This window comes from Manis javanica, chromosome 14, assembly GCF_040802235.1.
Source record: "Manis javanica isolate MJ-LG chromosome 14, MJ_LKY, whole genome shotgun sequence".
Lineage (NCBI taxonomy): Eukaryota > Metazoa > Chordata > Mammalia > Pholidota > Manidae > Manis > Manis javanica.
The window spans coordinates 92,595,817-92,616,719 of NC_133169.1; the positions used below are offsets into that span (position 1 = coordinate 92,595,817).

Here is a 20,903-nt window from a genome sequence, read left to right on the forward strand (position 1 = left end):
ATGTGAAGATACACACCCCATCTCCAGCAGTTCCCCCCAGGAAAGTACCCTGCAGACGTGTGCACTTAGAGGAGCCTTTCATCTTACTTCTTACAGTTCAGGACTATACCTGGGAGCTGTGTTCATAATACTCCCAAGTTAAAATGACCCAAATGTGGTCAACAATAGGAGAGGGAGGCGAATGACAGATATTCATATAGCAAACTAACTCTGTGCAGCAACTTGGATAAATACCATTGAGCAAGAAAAGCAAGACACCAAAGAAAACAAGGAGAAAGATTCAACATATATGTACATATAACATTCATATTGCTAAAACAGGCAAACCTCAAGTACTGTGGAGAAATGCATAAGTAGAGAGTAAATCTATGTAGAAAGGCAAGAAAATCGCTAACATGAGTTCAGGATAGCAGTCACTCTGCGGATTGTCGGCGGGGCGGGACATAGTGGCGGGGTCAAGGTTCTGTGGCCTCACCCATGTAATGGTTACGGGGCCATTTGCTTATAACTACTTGGTAAGTTCTTCCTTTATGTTTATTTACTTCTCTGAATGTAGGTATTGAAATACTTTAAAACCAAACAACATAATTGATGGGTTTTTTTTTAAGGAAACTTAGCCTCTCTCCACATCTCAGTGGAATCTTCTAGAAGAGCTGATGAAACCCTCTGTATTTCCCTGCTCTGGGCTCTCAGTTCTCGGAGGGCTCAAAGAATTCCCATCTGTTACGGTTTTGCAGTTTGCCATGGTTTTTTTTTAATGTTCTACCGAAAAAAAACCTTAGTGCTTTTTGAATGAAGGAACACATATCTAAATGTTTTCATGCCAGAAAATTAAGTAAAAAAGAGAAAAAAGAGTACTGACAGAAAGTCTGAGGATGCTCCAAGATGACAGAGTACACAGCTTTATTATAAAGTTCATTCTCTTAGGTGTTCTCTTAGCACAATGGTCTGTTTATCCCTCAAAATTCTCTGCAGCTACTCTTAGTAAGATGTCTGTCACCTGTCACCTGGGGGCCCACCTGAGAGGGCTTGCTGTGAGACACGGATAAGGGAGGGTGGAAATGAAGTCCATCCAGTGTGTGGCGGCACCCAGGAGGCAAGGCCATTGCCTCCCAAACTTCCTGGGGAGCTGCAACTTGCAGAAAGGATGCCCTGAAGCATCGAAGGGGAATTTACCAGGCGGTGAGCCTACTCAGTCCTGCTACCACATGCCTCTTACAGGCAGGCCAGTCCGGAAATTGTAAAATCAGCATTCTACCTCTAAATGGATGTTAGCCACAGGATTTTACTTAGAACTTGAGTGCACTGAACAGAGCAAACCTGTGAGTGCAGACCCCACGTTATACCCATTTCTTTTGCCCAGAGTCAGGACTTCACTACCAGAGACTTGGGTCAACTGAGCACAGCTTTTGACCAGGTACAATTCTCATCATTATGGGTATTTACCTGTCTAGAGAGTGCCTAATTTTTTGGAGCACTTTCCAAGCACCAGGCACTATGCTGAGATTTTGGCATGTGTTATCTCATTTACTTTCTCACCTCTGTAAAGATTGCCTTCTTATTATTCCGATTCTGCTGATGAGTCTCCAGCTCAGCGAATGCACTCGGTCCAGGTCTAAGTGTGCAGCAAGGGCAGGCTTTGAACCCAAGAGGCACACAGTCCCAGAGCTGGGGAACCGCAGCCCGGTCCTGTGGAACTGACTCATCGCTGGTCATTCATTCTCTCTGCCAGGCTCAGTACTAGGCAGGCAGTGGCACCGCTCTGTGCTTCATGCTCCGTGCGCCGCCCCTCAGGGGCTGGTGTGTTCTTGGAAGAGAATGTGGGAGCTTCCTGGTGTATCAAAAGGCTTAGCAGATGCATCACTAGGGGGCCCCCACTGGGCATAGAATTGACTGGCTGTGTCCTCTGCTGGAGTCTTTTCAAATATCTATGTCACAACGTGCAAGTTTCCCCAGCTGATGTGGACCCTTTTATCTCCCAGAGTGCTGGCCCTCTGGTCCCACTCCCTCAGCCCCACAGCAGGCTGTAAACACCACCCTTTCCTCTCATGGGCGATGCAGACGGAGAGCCAGTCCAGTGTGCAGGGCACCGAATCCAAGGCTACTTGCAGCAGTGTTACGAATTCAGGGCCTCTGACACAGACTTTCCAAACCAGGACGACACATAACATGATCTCAGCCTTCTTGGTTGTAGGGTCACCTGCCCACTTGAGGCTGGTGGGATCCAGTTTTGAATGAGCACACCATCTAAATAGGAAAAAAAATTGTTCATGAGGTCAGTACGTGACTGTGTGTTGGTTGATGAATGAGGCTGTTGAGAGAGGTTAGAAAATTAGAGATTTTTGCCTGCTGTGAGCAATCTGGTGATGGATGATAAAGCTTCATAGAAGTGTTTACGCTTCTTCCCCTGATAATTCGCCTTTGGAGGAACATGTTAGGAAGATAGATTTGTTAATATCTCAGGGAGTAAAACTCACCTAACGTTTCTATATTCTCAGCACCTGAAATGTTCAACTCCAGAAGAGAAGCAGGCTACTCCTTTGCTGTTGACTGGTGGTCGCTGGGAGTGACGGCGTATGAGCTGCTGAGAGGACGGGTACAGTAAAGTTGTACTTCTTTCTGGTTACTCTTATAGCAAGTTTCATTTTTAGAATGAAAGAATGGATTTTTCTTTTTTTTTGTTGAAAACCAAGCAGTCTGCTTGAGGGGTGAAAGCACCTATGCCCCGTGGTGCCGATAATCACCCCTGGGGTTCCTGCACACATTAATTCACTCTCCTGTATACACAGCCAAGCATGTGAGTTAACATTAAATTATGCAGATAAAATTAAAAAATATGGATATTATAATCTCCCAGAGAGAAGAAATCAGCGCACCTCACCACAGACCTTGTGGAAATATATTTGTTTGTTTAAAGAAAGTCATTGTGCAGTCACAGTCCAGGACTCTCAGGCGTGCTCCCCGTGGCAAGTGTGAATCATTAATACCACACGATTCATGCCCTGTCTTGTTGGGTTCCTGTCATTTGGCTCCTGGATTCTGGGTTTAGTAGAGAACTAGAGTAGTTTCCTGTAGAAGGAAATGTTTCTTAAACTAAGAAAATACCAAGGAAGAATTTTGCCCTCGTATTATTTTACCTCTATGGTAGTTCCCTGTAATCTCTTGTATTAACATTATCAGACTGATTTTTCTTCTTTTATTTTCCTTTCTTTTTTTTCCTTCAGAAAGAGGGACAAAAATTACTATGAGGTTGCTGAATTTATGTATTTATATAACTATATATTGAAGAACATTTAAGTTGTCTAACAAATTTTAATTATACAACACAGCATCGTCACCCATAGTCAGCAGGTTATACATTATTCAGGCCTTGGTCATCTTACAGCTGAAAGTTTATGCCCTTTGACCAACAGCCCCTGCTTCCCACACCCCCCAGCCTCTGGCACAACCTCTTCTCTATTCTGTTTTTATCAGTTCGGCTTGTGTTTTAGATTCCACATGTGAACGAGGCCATGCAGTGTTTGTCTTTGGCTTGTTCCACGTAACATATGCCTTTACGGTCCAGCCTTTTTGTGACAAAGAGCAGGATTTCCTTCTTTGTCATGGCTGAATAATATTCCATGTATATGCATACCACACTTTCTTCATCCATTTATTTGTTGTCAGACACTTAGGTTGTTTCCCTGTTTGGCGACTGTGAATACTGCTGCAATAAACATAGGAGTGCGGATTCATTTTCCTAAAGCATGTATCTGACTTCTCATATTTAAAAAATTGTTGTTTCCAGTGCTTCACATAGTCACACACACATACACACACACACACACACACACACACACACACACACACACACACACACAGTCTCCAGACCCCTGAGCTTGGCATTCTTTGCCCTTCAGGAGCAGGTGACTTTTTGGATATTGTCCAGTATGAATGACCCTGGCTGGCCATGAACTCACTTTGGCCTCTCTGGACCTCCTCCTTTTCCCAAAGCATCCCTTGAGCTTTTTTAACCTCTCATTCCTTTGCCATAAAGCTATTTCCCAAAGTAGGCCCTGTCCTTTAAAAATCACTTTTCAGATCAGTTTAGGAAGGGCTAAATTGAGTTTGAGTAAAGTGAAGGCTGCGCCTTAATCGCAGAGTTCTTCAGGATCTCTACATCCAATGAATGTCGATCATTTCTGAGGAAGGATGGACTATGAGACTCTCCCAAATTTCCTTCTGAGAAGGCCTTTCTCCAGGTCTTTCCTTATTCAAACCCGACCTATTCTTTATGACCCATGACGACCCGGCACCTTCTCTGAGGAAATGTGCTGTGATGTCTCTGGCTGAAGTGACTTGAATATCTTTCAAATATTTATTACTTTATTTCTCTTATGACTCTTCTGGATTATAATTCTTGGAAATACAGAAAAGCACAAAAATGAAGGTAAAAATCAACTATATCCTCTGAGATGAAGGAAAGTCCCAATTAAAAAATTAAATCCTCCTTTAACCTTCCAATCCACCTTTAGAATGAACAGTTTGCTGTTTTCTCTTCCAAAGCTTTTCTGCTCTTATAAAGATAATCTATTTTCCCACACGCATGTATATACATTATTGTTGTTCTATCAAAAATAAAATTAGTGCTTTTCCACTTAAGAGGTAAAATACAGAACGTTCTACATTAGAACACCTCAATCTATTTAGCTTTTTAGGATTAAATCTATTTTGTAAAACTACTATCCTTGTAAATTTTTCCAGGTATATCAATTTTTATGTGTTTATCTCTTCTATATTCTTAGACTATAAATTTGTTCAACGTATTTTATACATTTCAGTATTATCCATAGGATTTAACTTTAAATAGTAATATAACAAATACCTGTGGAATCGATGGACGAACAAGTCACTGCAGACCAATTCTGACATATTCCAGGAAAAATGAGCCAGTGGGGGTATGAAGTTATGTCTCAAAGTATAGCTGATCTGAAGAAATGGAACACCAGCATTTAATTACAACGGTCAACACAACTAAACCGCAGAGGGAGGGCACTAAACCATCATTTCCTCCACGTTGACAAATTCTTATTTACAGAAAAACATATGCCTCATAGAGAAATGTGCTTCAAAGCCACCCTGTGGCTTCTGAGCTTGGTCACAGTCTTGATGAATGGGTCCCTTAGCTGTTAACCTGCTTTGCCACCTCTGTGTCTCTCGGCTCCCATTGCCACCGTGAAGGCAAAGTCCATATCTTCTCTCATGTTGTGTTGTTCCCAAGTATTAGCTTAGGATAGGTTCGTGTATGATTCTGTACTAATTGTACATCCTTAGCAGCAGTTCTTTGCTTCTATACTCCTGGAATAAGACTGTCACCCCAGCACCTCATTCTCTCTCTCTGATGTTTTAGCTGTTCTCCCTTCCTCCTTTTTTCATTCTCACTCTCAATTTACATGCTGCCTTATAATTTGATATGTCCTGTCCTTGCACACTGTGATTTTTTCTTTATGGCATGCATTCCATTGATTTAAGTGTGCATGTGTGTGTACACTGTATGATTATCTGTGGTTTCCCTAAGTAGACTATAGGCTGCATCAGTGTAACAATCCTGGCTGTCTGTTCTTCACTGTATCCCCAGTGTCCAGTAGACACACTGGAGTGTTGTAGGCATGCAATAAATATTTGAAAAATAATACATATACAACTCGGGTAGTTGATGAATTAGCATGAATTTTAAAATGTAGAACTGGAAAAATAAGTTATTGTATAAGATAAGGGCAATTTGACTATTTTGAATAAGTTGACACATCATGAAGATTTTTAAAAATATTAAATTTGGTCATATGGCCTTCGAAAATAATGATAAAAACACATGTAAACCAGTTGCTTATGGCATTCATCAGTTAATTTATTCATTTATCAAATGATTTTGTGTTTTTAGATGTCTAAGAAAGAGTAGGTTTAGAAGCAGAATTGAAGAAGAAAAATAGAAAAAAACTTACACGTGCATACAACCCTGGAAGCTGAAGTCTTCCACACCTACCCAGACTCTTAATGGTGCACATGAAAAGAATTGTGAGTAGTGACCACAGCTCTTTGGCTAGTAAACAGCCAGCAGACTTTGATAGTGGTGAGCAGAGTGTCTGGTACCTTCTCACACTGAGCTACAGGGGTTATTCCCACTACATCATTACTGAGCCAAATGAATTAGCTAAGGTCCTTTATTTGGTCCCGAGAGAGAAAATATGTGGCAGGTGTTTTTAGACCCTGCATAAAAAAAAAATTTGGCCCATCTTATTTTCAGGGGGGTTCAACTCCTCACCCTTCATGGTGCCCTAGGAAACTGACCTTGACATCCGCGGAGTTAAGCCTTTTCCACATCACCTTGATGGGTGACTCACCTTGCTGTCCACTCATCACGTTTATATCCCTCCTTTTTACCCTTGTGTCAATAATAATAAAAATATCTCTCCTGCATTGTATCTAACATGTATTAGCCACTATATTGAGAACTTCATATATATTATGTCATTTAATTTTCCCAGCGATCTCATGAGGTAGGTGCTGTCACAGACGGAGGAACTGAACCCCCAGCTGAATGACTCCGTTTAGTACGTGACCTCAAACACTTATGTTAGGTCACCTTTTAGTGAACTTCTCTCCTTCTCCCAGTTCAGCTCAGCAGTCCACAGTCATGTATTTGAGTATCTGGACAGGGCCAGGCACCTGATAATGTGCATATCCATGTTAACTATCTTATTGTTGGTTAATCTAACATGGAAATTTTGCTCATTCAACAAACATGTGACGAGCATCTACTAGGTGCTAGGTGCCATGGACACAAGCAGGGATATGGTATAATCTCTGGCTTTCACGGCCTCACAGCTCACATTGAAGTCCAAGTCCCAGCCTTGCAGGTTTTTATGAAGTAGAGAAATTGATACAGGTAAAGTCTACCCTCTGGTGGACAGCTGTGAAACTCGTAACAACGCCAGCGTTTCGTTCAATTTCCTTTCCCCAAAGTTAAAATAGAGAAGACCTGGGTATCTCAGAAGTAAAGGAAGTTTTGCCTCCATGTAAAAGTCTTCACCCCACTCCATAGACCTATGAATTTCTAGCACTGGGGACTGGAACTGAAGTTTTCTAGGTGAATTTCCATCCTGAACTTAATTCACTATGATATAAAAAGTGAGGAAAGGGGTGGTAAAACTCTGGACCGCCTCATAATCAACACTTAAATAACAATTTTTTTAAACTTTCATTTACTGAGCACTTGTCCAATATTTTATGTAAATAGTTACATAACTGACACCTGACAGAACAGTGCCAAAATGACATCTCAGAGGAGGATTTAGCCCACTGGAATGTTTCCTCTGGCCCAGTGGAATTACCAACTTTTAAAAATTCTGAGATTTCACAAGAAACTATATATTTCTGGTATCTTTTTTTTTTTTTAAGTAGGAGATCTGGTGACAGACTGGACCGCATTTGCATATGGCAACACAGCAGTCAGCCGGAAGGATTGTAAAATGACACTGAGATTCTACTGATTGACAATCTATCTTGGAAACATTTGCAAAGCAAATTTTTTCTTTCACCTTATGAAAATAAAACTTTTGTTTCTTTCCCTAAGAGACCATATCATATTCGCTCCAGTACTTCCAACAAGGAAATTGTGCACATGTTTGAGACAGCTGTTGTGACTTACCCTTCTGCCTGGTCACAAGAAATGGTGTCACTGCTTAAAAAGGTAAGGAGAAGGATTGTATGACAAAAGAAAATGATAAAAAGGAAGCAGGCTGTCTGGCTTGACGTTAGAAGTCAGTATACATTATTGGAGGCAGTCATAGTGACATATGTTTCCAGAGGGGGTATTGCAGCTGACAGCTTTCAAATAATGCCTCCATTAAGGCAATGCACAGGTTCTTGTATGTCCCGAAGCCATCTCAAACTCAAGTGTGTCCGAAATGGAGTTCCCCTCTGTATATCCTGGTCTTTCTCCAATGTTCCCTGTCTCAGTGACTGACCTTCCCATCCATCCACTTGTGCAAGCCGGGAGCCAGAAGTCATTTCATCGTACGCAGTTCGTATTCAGTCCATCACCAGGTTCTGTGATTCGGTCTCTTAATTAACCCTGGAGTCTGTCACTTGCCTCTATCTCTCTGCTCTCTCTGCAACCCTACTGCCATCCAGTCTTGCCTTATAGCTGGTTTACCCACTATACTTTTCACACACTACATTCCATTCTCCCCACCAGCCCATAGGGATCCATTCAAAGCAAAGTTCATTTTCATCTCATTGTTCTTAGAATAAAAGGTAAAATGAGTAGAATGGCATTAAGGTTCTAATTACCCCGCAAGCCTTCTTGTAGCCTGTTGTCCCCTTTTTGATCACATACAAGCTGCTTTGGCCTTTATTTGCTCTCCTCTTTCCTGTCTCCCTCCTCACCCTCACATAGTCTCTCTCACCACAGGGCCTTTGCATATGTGAGTCCCTCTGTCTGGAGTACTGCCTAGCTCTTCCAGCTCCCTCCTTTAGCTGTGTACTATGCAGTGTGATTCACTGACTAGTTCAAGTCCATGAATTGTTTCCTACAGGTCCATGACAAGTACAGAAATTGGGAGAAGCATTTAGACACTTACATAGCAATTGGATACTAGTGCTGACCGTGAGCACCTGGTCAGTGGCCTCATCTCACTGAACAGGGTAGAAGCCCATATGATGATGTCAGACTCAAGTCACAAGCTGCACACAGTGTGGAGCTTCATACTGGCCGTGCACAGGAAGACCACATATTGGTCTCAATGGATGGGAGATTAAAGCAAGCAAACAGAAATAATCGCCCATCCTGCATAGGCCATTTGAGAAGCAGAGCTGTAGATCAGAGCCCAAATATCACATCCTTGGGGAGCCTCCCTCTGTTGCAAGTTTATGTGGCACTGTCTGTCCTCCACAGCATGGCTCACGGTTTGAAATGTGGGTGTGATTCTTGGGTTAGTGATCAATGTCCTAAGCTGGTGAGGGAGGGACTGTGTGGGGCTTGCTCACCATCTAGCAAAGAGCCTGACGGGTGGTAGAATCTGGTATTTGAATAAGCAAGGTCCATAGCTTTCACCAGACCTTCGGGGTACCCGTGTTTGCCTGAAGGACTGAACAACTTTGCAGGAGCTCAGTAGTATGTATTGAGTGATCACGTTAAGGAGAACGTGTAGCCTGATGTCTGCCAAGGAACAGCCCTTGACATCAGGGCAAACAAGGTATTGGGGGACTTTGAGAGGGTGCAACTGCTGTGAGCTTGGCTTTTTCTGAAGAGAGAAAATTGTACAGGTTGTGGCTGGTCAAGAAAAAGACCTCTGAGGGCTAAGGATTCACATCTGCATCTCTTGTCTTTGGGGCCAAGTTTCTGATTTGAAATAGGGATGCTGTCATGGGTAATGTCATCGATGAAGAAGACGGGGCATCCTTGTCCATGATCAGGTTTGCCTCCATTTCCGTACAGCCCCCTTCTGCCCCCACCCCCCGTGACGCTGATGGTCCAGGCCCACTGCCTCCCAGAGCACCTCGGGTGGCCCCGGCATTCCCACCTGAGCCAAAGGACGGGCGTGCCAGTGACTCTGAAGTGGTGAAGGGAGCAGAAACCTTGGATCCCAGTCAGTAAATCCCAGACCTGCACCCAGTAACCTTAGTTACACCATCTCTGTGTCATGCCCAGTATATCTGGATTCGTTGTATAAACAGCTAAAATTTACATGGGGAAGTAAATTTCATTTGTAAAGATGAATTATAAAAATTCACCACCTCATATGAGCAGACCTTCTTTTAGGCATTTTATATGCATAGCCTTACATAATTCTAGGAGCCACCTTCTGAAACAGGTTCTTATCCCTCTTTACAGATGGGTAAACAGGTTTGGAGAAGAAATTTGTCTATAGTAAGTAGGGGAGTCAGGAATCAAAGATGTGTGGGCCTCAGTAAGACAAGCTATTTTCATGCACTACATTGCAAAAACCTACTTGCGATTCATTCTAACCATGTGGTATCCACAATATTTATGTATGCATTATCTGCATTATTTGTTTACGGGGTTTAGGGGAGGGGCACACTGCCTGGTGGCCTCCAATCCTACACTTGAAAACTTGCAGATGGAATTTGTACGACTGTTTGCCTCCTGCTTTGATGTTCCTCGTGATCTTGATGTTTGCATTCCATTGGCAGCTACTTGAACCTAATCCGGACCAACGATTTTCTCGCTTGTCTGACATTCAGAACTTCCCGTACATGAGTGATATGAACTGGGATGCAGTTTTGCAGAAGAGGCTTGTTCCAGGTTTTATCCCTAATGTGAGTCAATCCTAACAAAGCCATGATGACCTGTTCATTGCACACTGTTCCACGTGCCAGGTGTGCACACGGGTATTGTAAGACAGCCCAAATTCCTATTTGATAGACAAGAAAACGGAGGCGCACACACAGGGTAAATTGGCCACCAAAGGTCACATGGCTAGTGAGTGGCCGAGCTGGGGTTCTAACTGTGGCTTATCTGTGTCTGGAATCCTAGCTTGTAACTACTTTTGGGGCACGCATTTATTGGAAAGCCCTACTCTTCCAAAGAGTCCTTCCCAGAATTCTGTGGATTGAAAAACAACATTTCCTCTAATTCCAACGATGTAGAAATTTGTATCCTTGGAGTTCTGTGAGTCAAAGCATTGAAAACTGTCGGAGTCAAAGTGAGGTGTTTATTTTTACCTCTCACCCTCCTCCTTTGGTAGTTCTAGGCCACAGAGCTGTATCCTAAGCATTTATAGCCAAAGGGAAATGCTTCCCACTGATGACTCCCTGGCCTGCGGACCTCAGCGGCCTCCTGCAGACTGCCGGTAAAATCCAGAGCCCAGAAACTTCCACCAAGCAGCCCAAGTGAGGCCTTAGCTTCTTTCTTCCACAGCCTGATTCTGTACTTTTTGTAGATAGATTGGCCAGATGAGGAGCTCCTAAAGAGGGCTGTAGAGACAATTCAGAGTTCTCTGTTCTTAAACCCAAGGAAGGCACTTGCTGTGGGCTTAGGGGAGTGCAGTCCTTTATGTGCAAACAGCAGAGGGAGATGCTCAGATGGGCGGGTTGGGGGAAAGTGCCCAGTGAGAGAAGCGGCAACAAGGCAGGGGCGGGATTCCGGGGTGTGGAGCTGCTCCCCCATGGAGCAGCAGGATGGGAGGGGCCCAGGGCTTACCCGGCCACTTTGCAGGGCCCAGCAGAGGCGGCTTGTGTGGAGTCGCTGCGCGACTCCGTGGGGATCTAGGCACCACCGCCTGCTGTTCGCACTCTTCCCTCAGCGCACCCCACCCCTGCAGTCAGCCAGCACCCCACCCCTGCAGTCAGCCAGCACCCCACCCCTGCAGTCAGCCATCAGTGCCGCCTCAAGGGAAGGTCTGTGTATGGTTCTCCGGCCTTACCGTGAACGTGAATCATCTGGGAGCTTGTTTAAAATGATATTTCCTGGGCCTCGTGTTCAGAAACACTGATTCTGGAGTTCTGGTTGGGGAACTGAGAATCTGAGCAGGCTCAGGTAATTCTGATCCACGTGATTGTTAGAACACCCTTTGAGAAATATAACCCCAAAGTTTAAACTTGAGAGAAATATTTATAGTTCGATTTCCTTTCCAACTCAGGGAGGGCTCATTGGGAGTTTATAAAAACAAAGTATAAAATCAAAGAGTATGAAAAACAATGCTGACCATAAATTATCTAAACCTTGGAAGTGGGAATCCAAGCTTATCCTTCCTGGATGGCTCAGCTAGGACCGAGCGATGTTCTCCATGTTTGGTTCGCTGTGTTCTGAGAAGGGCACAGGGATCCGAGGACTGAGCCGACCTGTCTTCCTTGCAGAAAGGCAGGCTGAATTGCGACCCCACCTTTGAACTCGAAGAGATGATTTTGGAGTCCAAACCTCTTCACAAGAAAAAGAAGCGTCTGGCAAAGAAGGAGAAGGAGATGAGGAAATGTGATTCCACTCAGGTGAGCAGGTCCCAGCCACACTCGGGGGCACGGGCTCTCTGGGACAGCTGCAGTTTGTCTGAGAGCTCCTGGTGGGGGGCCTCAGCAGCCCGACTGTGCTGCTCTGAGAATGCACGCAGGCCTCTGACATGCCCTCCATGCTCTTCGTCTCTCTGGTCCTCGGAGGCACCGTGCTCTTTAAAGGTCAGTTAGTCAAACTGCACATCCCCTTTGTTCATAGAACTAGCCTCTTGCCAAAGTCCCACCCTACGTGTTTTCAAGGGCCCTCCGAGGAATGCTTAGCTGGGCCACAGACCCAGCTCCTTATTGATTTTCACTTCAACTGTCTTCCTCCTAAGGTTCTATTCTTCCTGTCATAACCAACCGGTTTCTCCAGAATTACTCCTTCCTTTGTCCCTGTAGAGCTTGCTTATACAGGCTCCTCTGTTACCAGGCCCCAAAATGTATACAAGAAGAAATAAAAAAATCTGAACAGAACAATTATTAGTAAGGCAATTGAATCAATAATCAAAAATCTCCCAGCAAAGAAAAGTCCAGGTCCAGTTGGCTTCACTGATGAATTTTACCAAACAGTTAAAGAGTAATATTAACAACAATCTCTCTCAAGCTCTTCCAAAAAAACAATCTAAGAGGAGGGAACACTCATTTTATGAGGTCAGCATTACCCTGATACCAAAGCCAGCAAAGAACAGTACAAGAAAACTACAGGCCAACGTCCCTGATGAATACAGGTGCAAAAATTCCCAATAAAATATTAGCAAACCAAACCCAGCAACAACCTGAAAGGATCACTCACCATGACCCAACAGGGTTAATCCCTGGCCTGCAAAGATGTTTCAGTGTATGCAAGTCAGTAGACGTGCTTCATCATTAGGTATATAATCATTAACGCATTAGGTATAGAAGGACCATCACTCAACATAATAAAGGCCATATATGACAAGCCCACAGCTGACATCATACTTGATGCTAAAAGGTCAGGAACAAGACGAGGAACAGGAAAAGTCGGAAACTCACTGCTCCCATTCAACATAGTGAGGGAAGCGAAGCCCTAGTCGGAGCCATCGGGCAAGAAAAAGATGTAAGAGGCATCAGCTGGAAAGGAGGAGGATATTTGTTTCTACTTGCAGCTGATATGATTTTATGAGATGAAATGATACAGAGAAAATCCTAAAGACTCTGCCAAAAAAATGATTAGTGTAATCGACAAATTCAGTAAAGTTGCAGAATACAAAATTAACATGCAAAAATCAATAGCATTTCTATACAATGAATTATCTTAAAAATAGATAAGGAAAATGTTCCCATTTACAATAGCATCAAAAACAATAAAATACTTAGAAATAAATTTAACCAATGAGGTGAAAGATCTCTACACTGAAAACTACAAGACATTGATGAAAGAAATTGAAGACACAAATACACGGAAAGGAATCCCATGTTCATGGATTGGAAGAATTAACATGGCTAAAATGTCCATACTACCCAACCTATCTACATAGTCAGTGTAATCCCTATCAAAATTCAAATGGGATTTCTTTTACAGACGTAGAAAAAAACAATACTAAAATTTATAGGACACCACAAAAACCCTAAAAAGCCAAAGCAATACTGAGAAGAACAATAGCATCACACTTCCTGATTTCAAGGTATATTATACAGTGATAATAGTCAAAATAGTATGATACTGGCACAAAAACAGGTACATAGACCAATGAAAGAGAACTGAAAGTCCAGAAATAAACTCATGCATATGCAGTCAACTAATTTGATTAGGGAGCAAGAATATTCAATAGAGAAAAGGCAGTCTCTTCAATAAATGGTACTGGGAAAAATTATATGTTCATATGCACAAGAATGAAACGTCTACAGACCCCTACCATAAACCACACGTAAAAGTTAACTCAGAAAGGATTACAGACTTAAATATAGGACCAGAAACCATAAAACTCCTAGAAGAAACCACACAACAAAAGCTCCTTGATGTGGGTTTTAGTAATGACTTTTTTGGGTATGAAACCTAAAGACCAAGCAGCAAACTAAAAAGCCTCTGCATAGCAAAAGAAATAATCAACAAAATGGAAAAAAAAAAAGTATGGAATGAGGAAACATTGCAAATCATATATCTGATAAGGGATTAATATGCAAAATATATAAAGAACTCATACACTTCAATAGCAAAAAAACATATAATCCAATTAAAAATGGGCAAAGGACCTGAATAGATATGTTTTTCCAAAGAAGATATATGAATGGCCAACAGGTACACAAAAAGGTGCCCAGCATCACTAATGATCGGGGAAATGCAAATCGAAATCACAATGAGATATCATCCACGCCTATTAGAACAGCTATCACCAAGAAGACGAGAAAACAGGCGAGGATGTAGAGAAAAGTGCACTGTTGGTGGGAGTGCAAATTGATGCAGCTGCTCTGGAAAACTGCATGAAAGTTCCTCAAAAGACCAAAAACAGAACTATCGTATGGTCCAGCAATTCCACTTCTGAGGCCATATCCAAAAGAAATGACAACACTGTGTCAAAGAGATGTCTGCACCCCCATGTTCTCAGCAGCATTATTTACAGTAGCCAAGACACGGAAATAACCTAAATGCTCATCAACGGATGAATGGATGAAGAAGTTGTGAGATGAGATATATGTATTTATTTTTATCAATATGGTTTATATACATTATAATTTCTATTTATTTCTATTTTATTATATTTAATCAATGGATTTATTTATATACAATGTTAATATATCGATAAATTTTTTATTTTTCTTTACATACACAGTGGAATATTATTCAGTCCTAAGAAAAGAAGGAAATCCTGCCATTTGTGACAGTATTGATGAGACCATCATGCTAAGTGAAATAAGTCAGAGAAAGACAAATACTGCATGATCTCACTTATACGTGGAATCCAAAAACAAACAAAAGCCCTCACAAAAAACAAACTCTTAGGAAAAGATACCACATCTGTGGTCACCAGAGGCAAGGGGTGGGGAGGGGAGGATTGGATGAAGGGGATTAAAAGGTACAAACCCCCAGTTGTAAGATCAGTAAGGGCCAGAGAGATGACGTGCAACATGGTGACTACGGCTGACACTGCGGTGGTGTATTTGAAAGCTGTTAAGAGAGAGTAAATCCTCAGAGTTTTCATCATAAGGAAAAAATACATCATCTAAATGAGATGATGGGCGTTAACTAAAGTGGCGTGGTGATCATTTTACAGTGCGTGGGAGTCAAGTCATCACGCTGTGCACCTTAACCTCATACCGTGCTGTGCATCAATCAGAGCTCAATAAAACTGGGAAAAAGGGACACTTGTAATAAATGTGTTTCTAAGACTGCTGTTTGCAGGCTGTGTAATAAAAGTCATTTTTTCCCTAAAATCCTGGGGTAAAACTTCTGCTCCCAGGATCCCTTTCAGATTATGTTTATCCCATAGTGTCACGTCCCCCATGACTGATCCTGGAAGCCCTCAGGGTCACAAACACCCCGGCGTGAGAATAAGCGTGAGGTTTGCCAGAGCCTCCATCCCTGCACCTGCTCTCCTCTCTGCTTCGCTGAAATTTCCTCTGCTTTTTATAGTTTTCTCTCCTCTCATCTAAACATTCACTCAGGAAAAAATAAATTCTCCAGTACTTGAGGACCTAGTATTTGCTAGTTCCTAGATTCATAAAAAATGAATGACTGATATTTTTTTCTCAAAGAAGTAATTTTGGAAGTATTTTGTTGCAAATTTTTAAAACATTTGATCTGGATCTGACACTGTCCTGGCGGGGTTAAAATCATCTCATTCTGTTGGAAAAGTCAGTAACAGATTTGAAAGTTGGAGCAGTACAGTGTCGAAGCAAATGTTTGCCATGTCTGTGAGAAAGTCCCAAATAAAGCAGGCGCCGTTCACTGCGACAGAAGCGGCGCATCAGCCCCAGCACGGCTGCCGAGGGGGGACAGTCCGTCAGAACTCAGGGTGGAGGCACGTCCCTGACTATTGACCAGATCCAAGTAGAGCCTCCAGGCCTCTTCCAGGAGGGCCAGGAGATGAGGGGCGAGCAGCCCCCAGCTCCGTGAAGCTGCGGGTTGTCCGTGGGCTACGTTGGCTCACAGACCTCATGTTCACGAACCATAAGGTCACCTTCCTGGCTGGCTCGTTGTAGAGGGCAGGGCTGGCATGTGTGACCAGCCCCTTGCTGCTGCTTCCCCGTTTCCTTCTTATTCTGGCTGGGGTCTCAGTCTTGCCACAGACTCTCAGATAGCATCCACCTTGAAGATACAATGGCAGTTGTTACGATCTGGGCCATTCAGTGAACAGAGAACGGGTTATCGGCTGTTGGTGGGTCCCCACTGGTCTGCTAACTGTACCCCTGTCTTTTTCTCCGTGTTCACCTGGAAGATGTACCTTCTTCAAGAGCATCTTGAATCCGTCCAGAAGGAATTCATAATTTTCAACAGAGATAAGTAAGTAACTCCTGGAAGAACAGCAACCCAACAAATAATAGTGTTTCAGCCAGGCTTTACTTGCAGAGCCTTAATATATTTTGAAACATTTTTTATTCTTTCTAATCACAAAAATGATTTACACCCGTAATAGAACATCTGGAAAATTCAGAAACCATTTTTTTCTTGTAAGAGCTTCCAAAAACTTCAACAGGTGAATTAGCTTAGCATCAAGATTTTGTTAATGGGAAGGGCAGAGGAAATGGGACTTCAATCAATGATGTTTTTAAGTTTCCCTTAGTTAGTGCCTCTTTATTAAATTGTTGGGATTAACGCTGTCACTTCAAAGCTTGAATCTTCTTTTTCTTTTCAATGAATAAACCCTCTGTTGTTGTTGTTGTTTTTCCTTTTAAGGGTAAAGAGGGACTTTAATAAAAGACAAGCAAATGTAGCCTTGGAACAAACCAAAGACCCACAGGAAGAGGATGGCCAGAATACCAACCTGGGAAGTCCTCGGAACTGCTGACAGGCCCTGCCTCCTCACACCTCACGCACCTTAGAAAATCTGAATGAGCACCTTTAGAAAGAGGCGGCATGACACAGCGAAGAGAGTCGCCAGGCCCTTGGGGTCTTTCCCACTAATTAACTGTGTGATCTTGAGCAAGTCACTTAACCCCTTTCTCTGCTTTGGTTTATTCATCTAAAACGAGAGGGTTATACTAGAAGGACTCTACTCTCCTCTTTACTGCTACCATTCTGTTATTCTAAACAGCTTTTATTTTTATTTTAAAAGGGATATTTGGATGCAGATCTAATTTTCCACTCCTTATAATCACACTGGGACAAATGAACAAAGGGACGTAGGTGGGTGAGTGAGGGAGGCGCTTCAGAGCTCAGCAATTTCAGAGGTCAGAATCTCCCAGCCTGACTGAATAGGCATAAGGTCTTCAATCAGGAAGAAAACGAATGAGAACAGATTAGGAGGAGCCAGGCTTATGCAGGCCTCCCCGGGGTGGGCGGGAGGCAGCACGCCCTATCGGCCTGTATCGGCTAGCAAGAGCCTGCTGCCCGTCTGTCCCAACACCCTGGTCGCAAGATTGCAGTCAGTGATGATCGGAGTATTTACACCACAGCAGGTGGCAAACGCAGCTAATGTTACAAATGCTTGTTTCCCTTCCTAGCAAGCCAGTTGTTAAGTATTTATTTGCACCTTTCTTGAGTAAGAATGTTGAGAGCTGATTGTCCTTTTAAGACTATCAGAGACCTATGTCCAGAGAGGAACAAGAAAGAATATCGTCACATCAAAAACGTGTCCACCGTGTAGTACAGTGAAGTCGTATCTTACGCAGGAGTTCCAGTCTTAGAACGGAAGGTGAATTTGGAGGATAGTAGTATTTACCCTTGAAAAGTCTCTCAAATTACCTGTAACATATGGTGGGGCTCTCTTCTTCATGAAGCCCAGGACAGTGAACCACCTTCCACAATGAACAGGTCACTGTCTGGGGTTCGTTTTGATTTTCTTTTGTTTTTACTTTTGGTCTCATTTTTGGCTACTATCAGATAAACCAACATGTTGGGCAAATTGTACCTAAGCCTTTAAACTAGAATTGCACTTAGAGCCTCGGGCTGCCGCCCCACCTGGGAGGCCTCAGGCCCAGGAGGCCGCCGAAAGCAGCAGCAAGGCTGGCCTACACTTGCTGTGAGAATGGCGAGCAGAATTGCCTAGTTATTTAAAATGTGATCGATGTCTCACTCTTCTGCCTTCTATATTTATTTATTTGCCCCAAACAATTCACCGAAGTGACACGTGCATCTGATGTAACTCCACCGTCCTGAGACATGGATCTTGGCTGAGGGACTTGGGCAATTCATGGGCGCCTCTGCATGGGGAGTCGAGAAGCCAAGGGGCTTCGTGGGGAGTTGCTTTAGCCTCTCGGCCACTCAAATCCCCCAAACCTTGTCCTGTGCAGAGTGTGGGCCTCTCCAAGGGCGCAGTAAGCTGACAGCAGGCAAGCCCAGATTGGCACCCATCTGGGAAAGCAGACACGTGGAAGTGGGCATAGGAAACAGCTGCAACTGCCTGCCACCCCAGACCTTCCAGGAGGGAGGTGCCGCTGGGGCAGTGATCGTGGGCAGAACGCCAGCGCTGGGCTTTAACTGGGCACTTAGGGTTTTCTGCTCACTGAGCTAATAGGCCCAGGATTTCTGGCAGAGCTGTAACGTAGTGCTTTTCTCCTTTAAGAGCAACTACATTTTGTTAGGAATTAAAGCAGCTCTTTCGTGCTGTTTGGTTCCTTTTCTCTACATTTCCCACACATTATTTGTCTGTGCTGTTTTTTTCCCCAACACTGTAAACTCTTAAGCACTTGCCCTGACTCGGCTTCACAAGGAGGGGGGACGGACTGAAAAGAGCAAGACGGTGGGCAGCACCTGCTGCCGGCCGGAGTCCTGGGGTGTCAGGGGCCGCCTGCTGGCTAGCTCCCATCTTTCATTTGACTCAAGCCCTGATATGCTCTGCACTGATGTCGCCAGTCCCGGCTCCTCCTCTGGCCATGACCCCGTGTGGGTCATCCCGAAGGAGAGACTTTGGGAAACACTTAGCAAAGGGCAGTGGATCGGTGGGCTGTCCGCTGGGATGGGGGCTCATCATTCGTGCCCCTTTGTGCCTGTGCAGTTTATGATGGGACTGGATTACAATCCAACACAGCCTCTGCAGTCAGAAGCCCTGGTTTTTACCTCCAGCGAGGAGCTGCTTCTGTGCCCGAAGCACCCCCATGGTGTTCAGGAGCCACGATGGCCTGACTGCAGGGCACAGCCTCAGGGCAGGAAGACGGATTTCCGACCCAGTCAGCTTGTGAGCATGCCTAGGGAAACCCCACAATGGGTTTCCAGTCAGGAAAGACAAAGCGTGGCGTCTCCAGCAGTCCAGGACAGCTGATTACAGGTTATAACCAATCATAACTCCCACCAGCGCACATCAGGACAAAAAAGTTTTCCAAAAATTAACAAGGATGCCTAAATCCTTACGAGAGATGCTGAAATCAGATCCTTTAGTTTTATTCCATAAGATGGGCTAAAAGTGACTATCCTACTGAGTGGAACACGTCTCATCTAGATTTGTGACAACCGAGGCTCAGGGCCAAGAATCTAAGAGAACAGAGTGGCTAGGGCATCCTTTCGTCCGGCATTCCTAGGATCTGTTTCTTCCACCAGCTTCCTCGCTGGCCTGGGTGGAGCGTCTGATAAGCCTGAGGTTTTAAGGAGCAGAAGCGTCCCGGGTCTAACGCTCTCACCCGCCATCAGGGCCCCCACCCCGGGGCAGCCGGTGCCCTCCAGTGGGGGAGGCAGGGAATGCTCTGCTGGGGCTGGCGCATCTCCACCGTGGCTCCAGGGCGGCGGAGTCACTGCGAGGGCAGAGCGTGCGGTGCACGGCCCCACTCCGTCGGTTACGGTGATTTAATTAGTGGTTAAGCATCTTCTGGTAGGTTCTAACTAGACATGCCTAGACTATTCCTTCACAGCTCTTCCAGACTGATGGACGCATGACTAGGGAGAAGGAACGCTAACACAGCCAGCAGGGACCAGCCTTTTTCTACTTTTAGCTGGTGCGGCAATGTTAAGGCTTCAGTTCTTCGAAAGCTGAATGAAAAGGAGGGTGAGTTCACTTCAGCATCCAGTCGCCCCGCGCTTGGTCTACACCACCCCCCGTTTCCCACTGTCCGCCTGGGACCGCCTTTCTGACAAGCTCGGTGTGTCTGGTTCTAAACACTGACGTCAAAAATTCAAAATTCTGTTATCTGTGCTGCTGTGAGCAGGCAGCCCTTGGCTGGGACACGTGCTTCTGTTGAGTGTAATATATATAAAGTAAATGTGCCTGTGTATTAAAATGTCTTCTGTGTACTGTAAACCACTGGCCCCTCGTCGTCAGCCTTGTGGAACTGTTTGTCTCAAGTTTGTGGCTGCCCGAAGCCACTGTTCTTGTTTGCATTTCCCACCATGAGCAAGTCCTTTAGAGACAAGCTGGTGTTAGAGATGGTGCTCTAGAACCATGGAATGCAGCAGTTTAACCGACCCACATGGATAACAACCAACACCTGACCCTGTAAGCATTTCATTCACACCTTAAGGAGCACAGCCCCGAGCTGCACATTTTCCTCTCACTGGGACCTTGAGCCCACAGCCAGCCAAGGCACCTTTGTCCAGTCCTCTTCCTTCCTGTCCCTCAGCAGCTTTCTCCAGTCCCATCCCTACACCCGAGCAGCAGGTGCATGCTCCAAAGCCCATACCTGGGACAGGAAGGTAGCAGGCAGCTCTGAGCTCTTGCAGCAACGTCTGCCTTAGGAGAGAATCAAGGGACCTTCCAACTGCCTCTCAGACCCACAGTAGCTTACCAGCAGGTAGGCCAGCTGGTTCCCTGGGTTTGTCCTGAAATAAATGGTCCCTTGCTAAGTCTTGTGGGCTCTAATGACCT

At 44.3% G+C, this 20,903-nt stretch overlaps 1 protein-coding gene across 2 annotated transcripts in view; it reads left to right on the forward strand.

Annotated features, from left to right (window-relative positions):
• The window catches only part of STK32A (serine/threonine kinase 32A), a 109,111-nt gene extending 88,454 nt beyond the window's left edge, over nucleotides 1-20,657 (forward strand). The window contains exons 8-13 of one of the 2 annotated variants that reach the window (XM_073221955.1): nucleotides 2,499-2,596; nucleotides 7,613-7,729; nucleotides 10,195-10,320; nucleotides 11,860-11,988; nucleotides 16,389-16,453; nucleotides 16,847-20,656. In XM_073221955.1, coding sequence (XP_073078056.1) covers nucleotides 2,499-2,596; nucleotides 7,613-7,729; nucleotides 10,195-10,320; nucleotides 11,860-11,988; nucleotides 16,389-16,453; nucleotides 16,847-16,958 — 647 coding nt within the window. In that variant the 3' untranslated portion in view covers nucleotides 16,959-20,656. Of the gene's footprint in view, nucleotides 1-2,498; nucleotides 2,597-7,612; nucleotides 7,730-10,194; nucleotides 10,321-11,859; nucleotides 11,989-16,388; nucleotides 16,454-16,846 lie in introns of both variants that reach the window. The other variant, XM_073221956.1, reaches the window with a different exon arrangement.
• The last annotated feature ends 246 nt before the right edge of the window (nucleotides 20,658-20,903 follow it).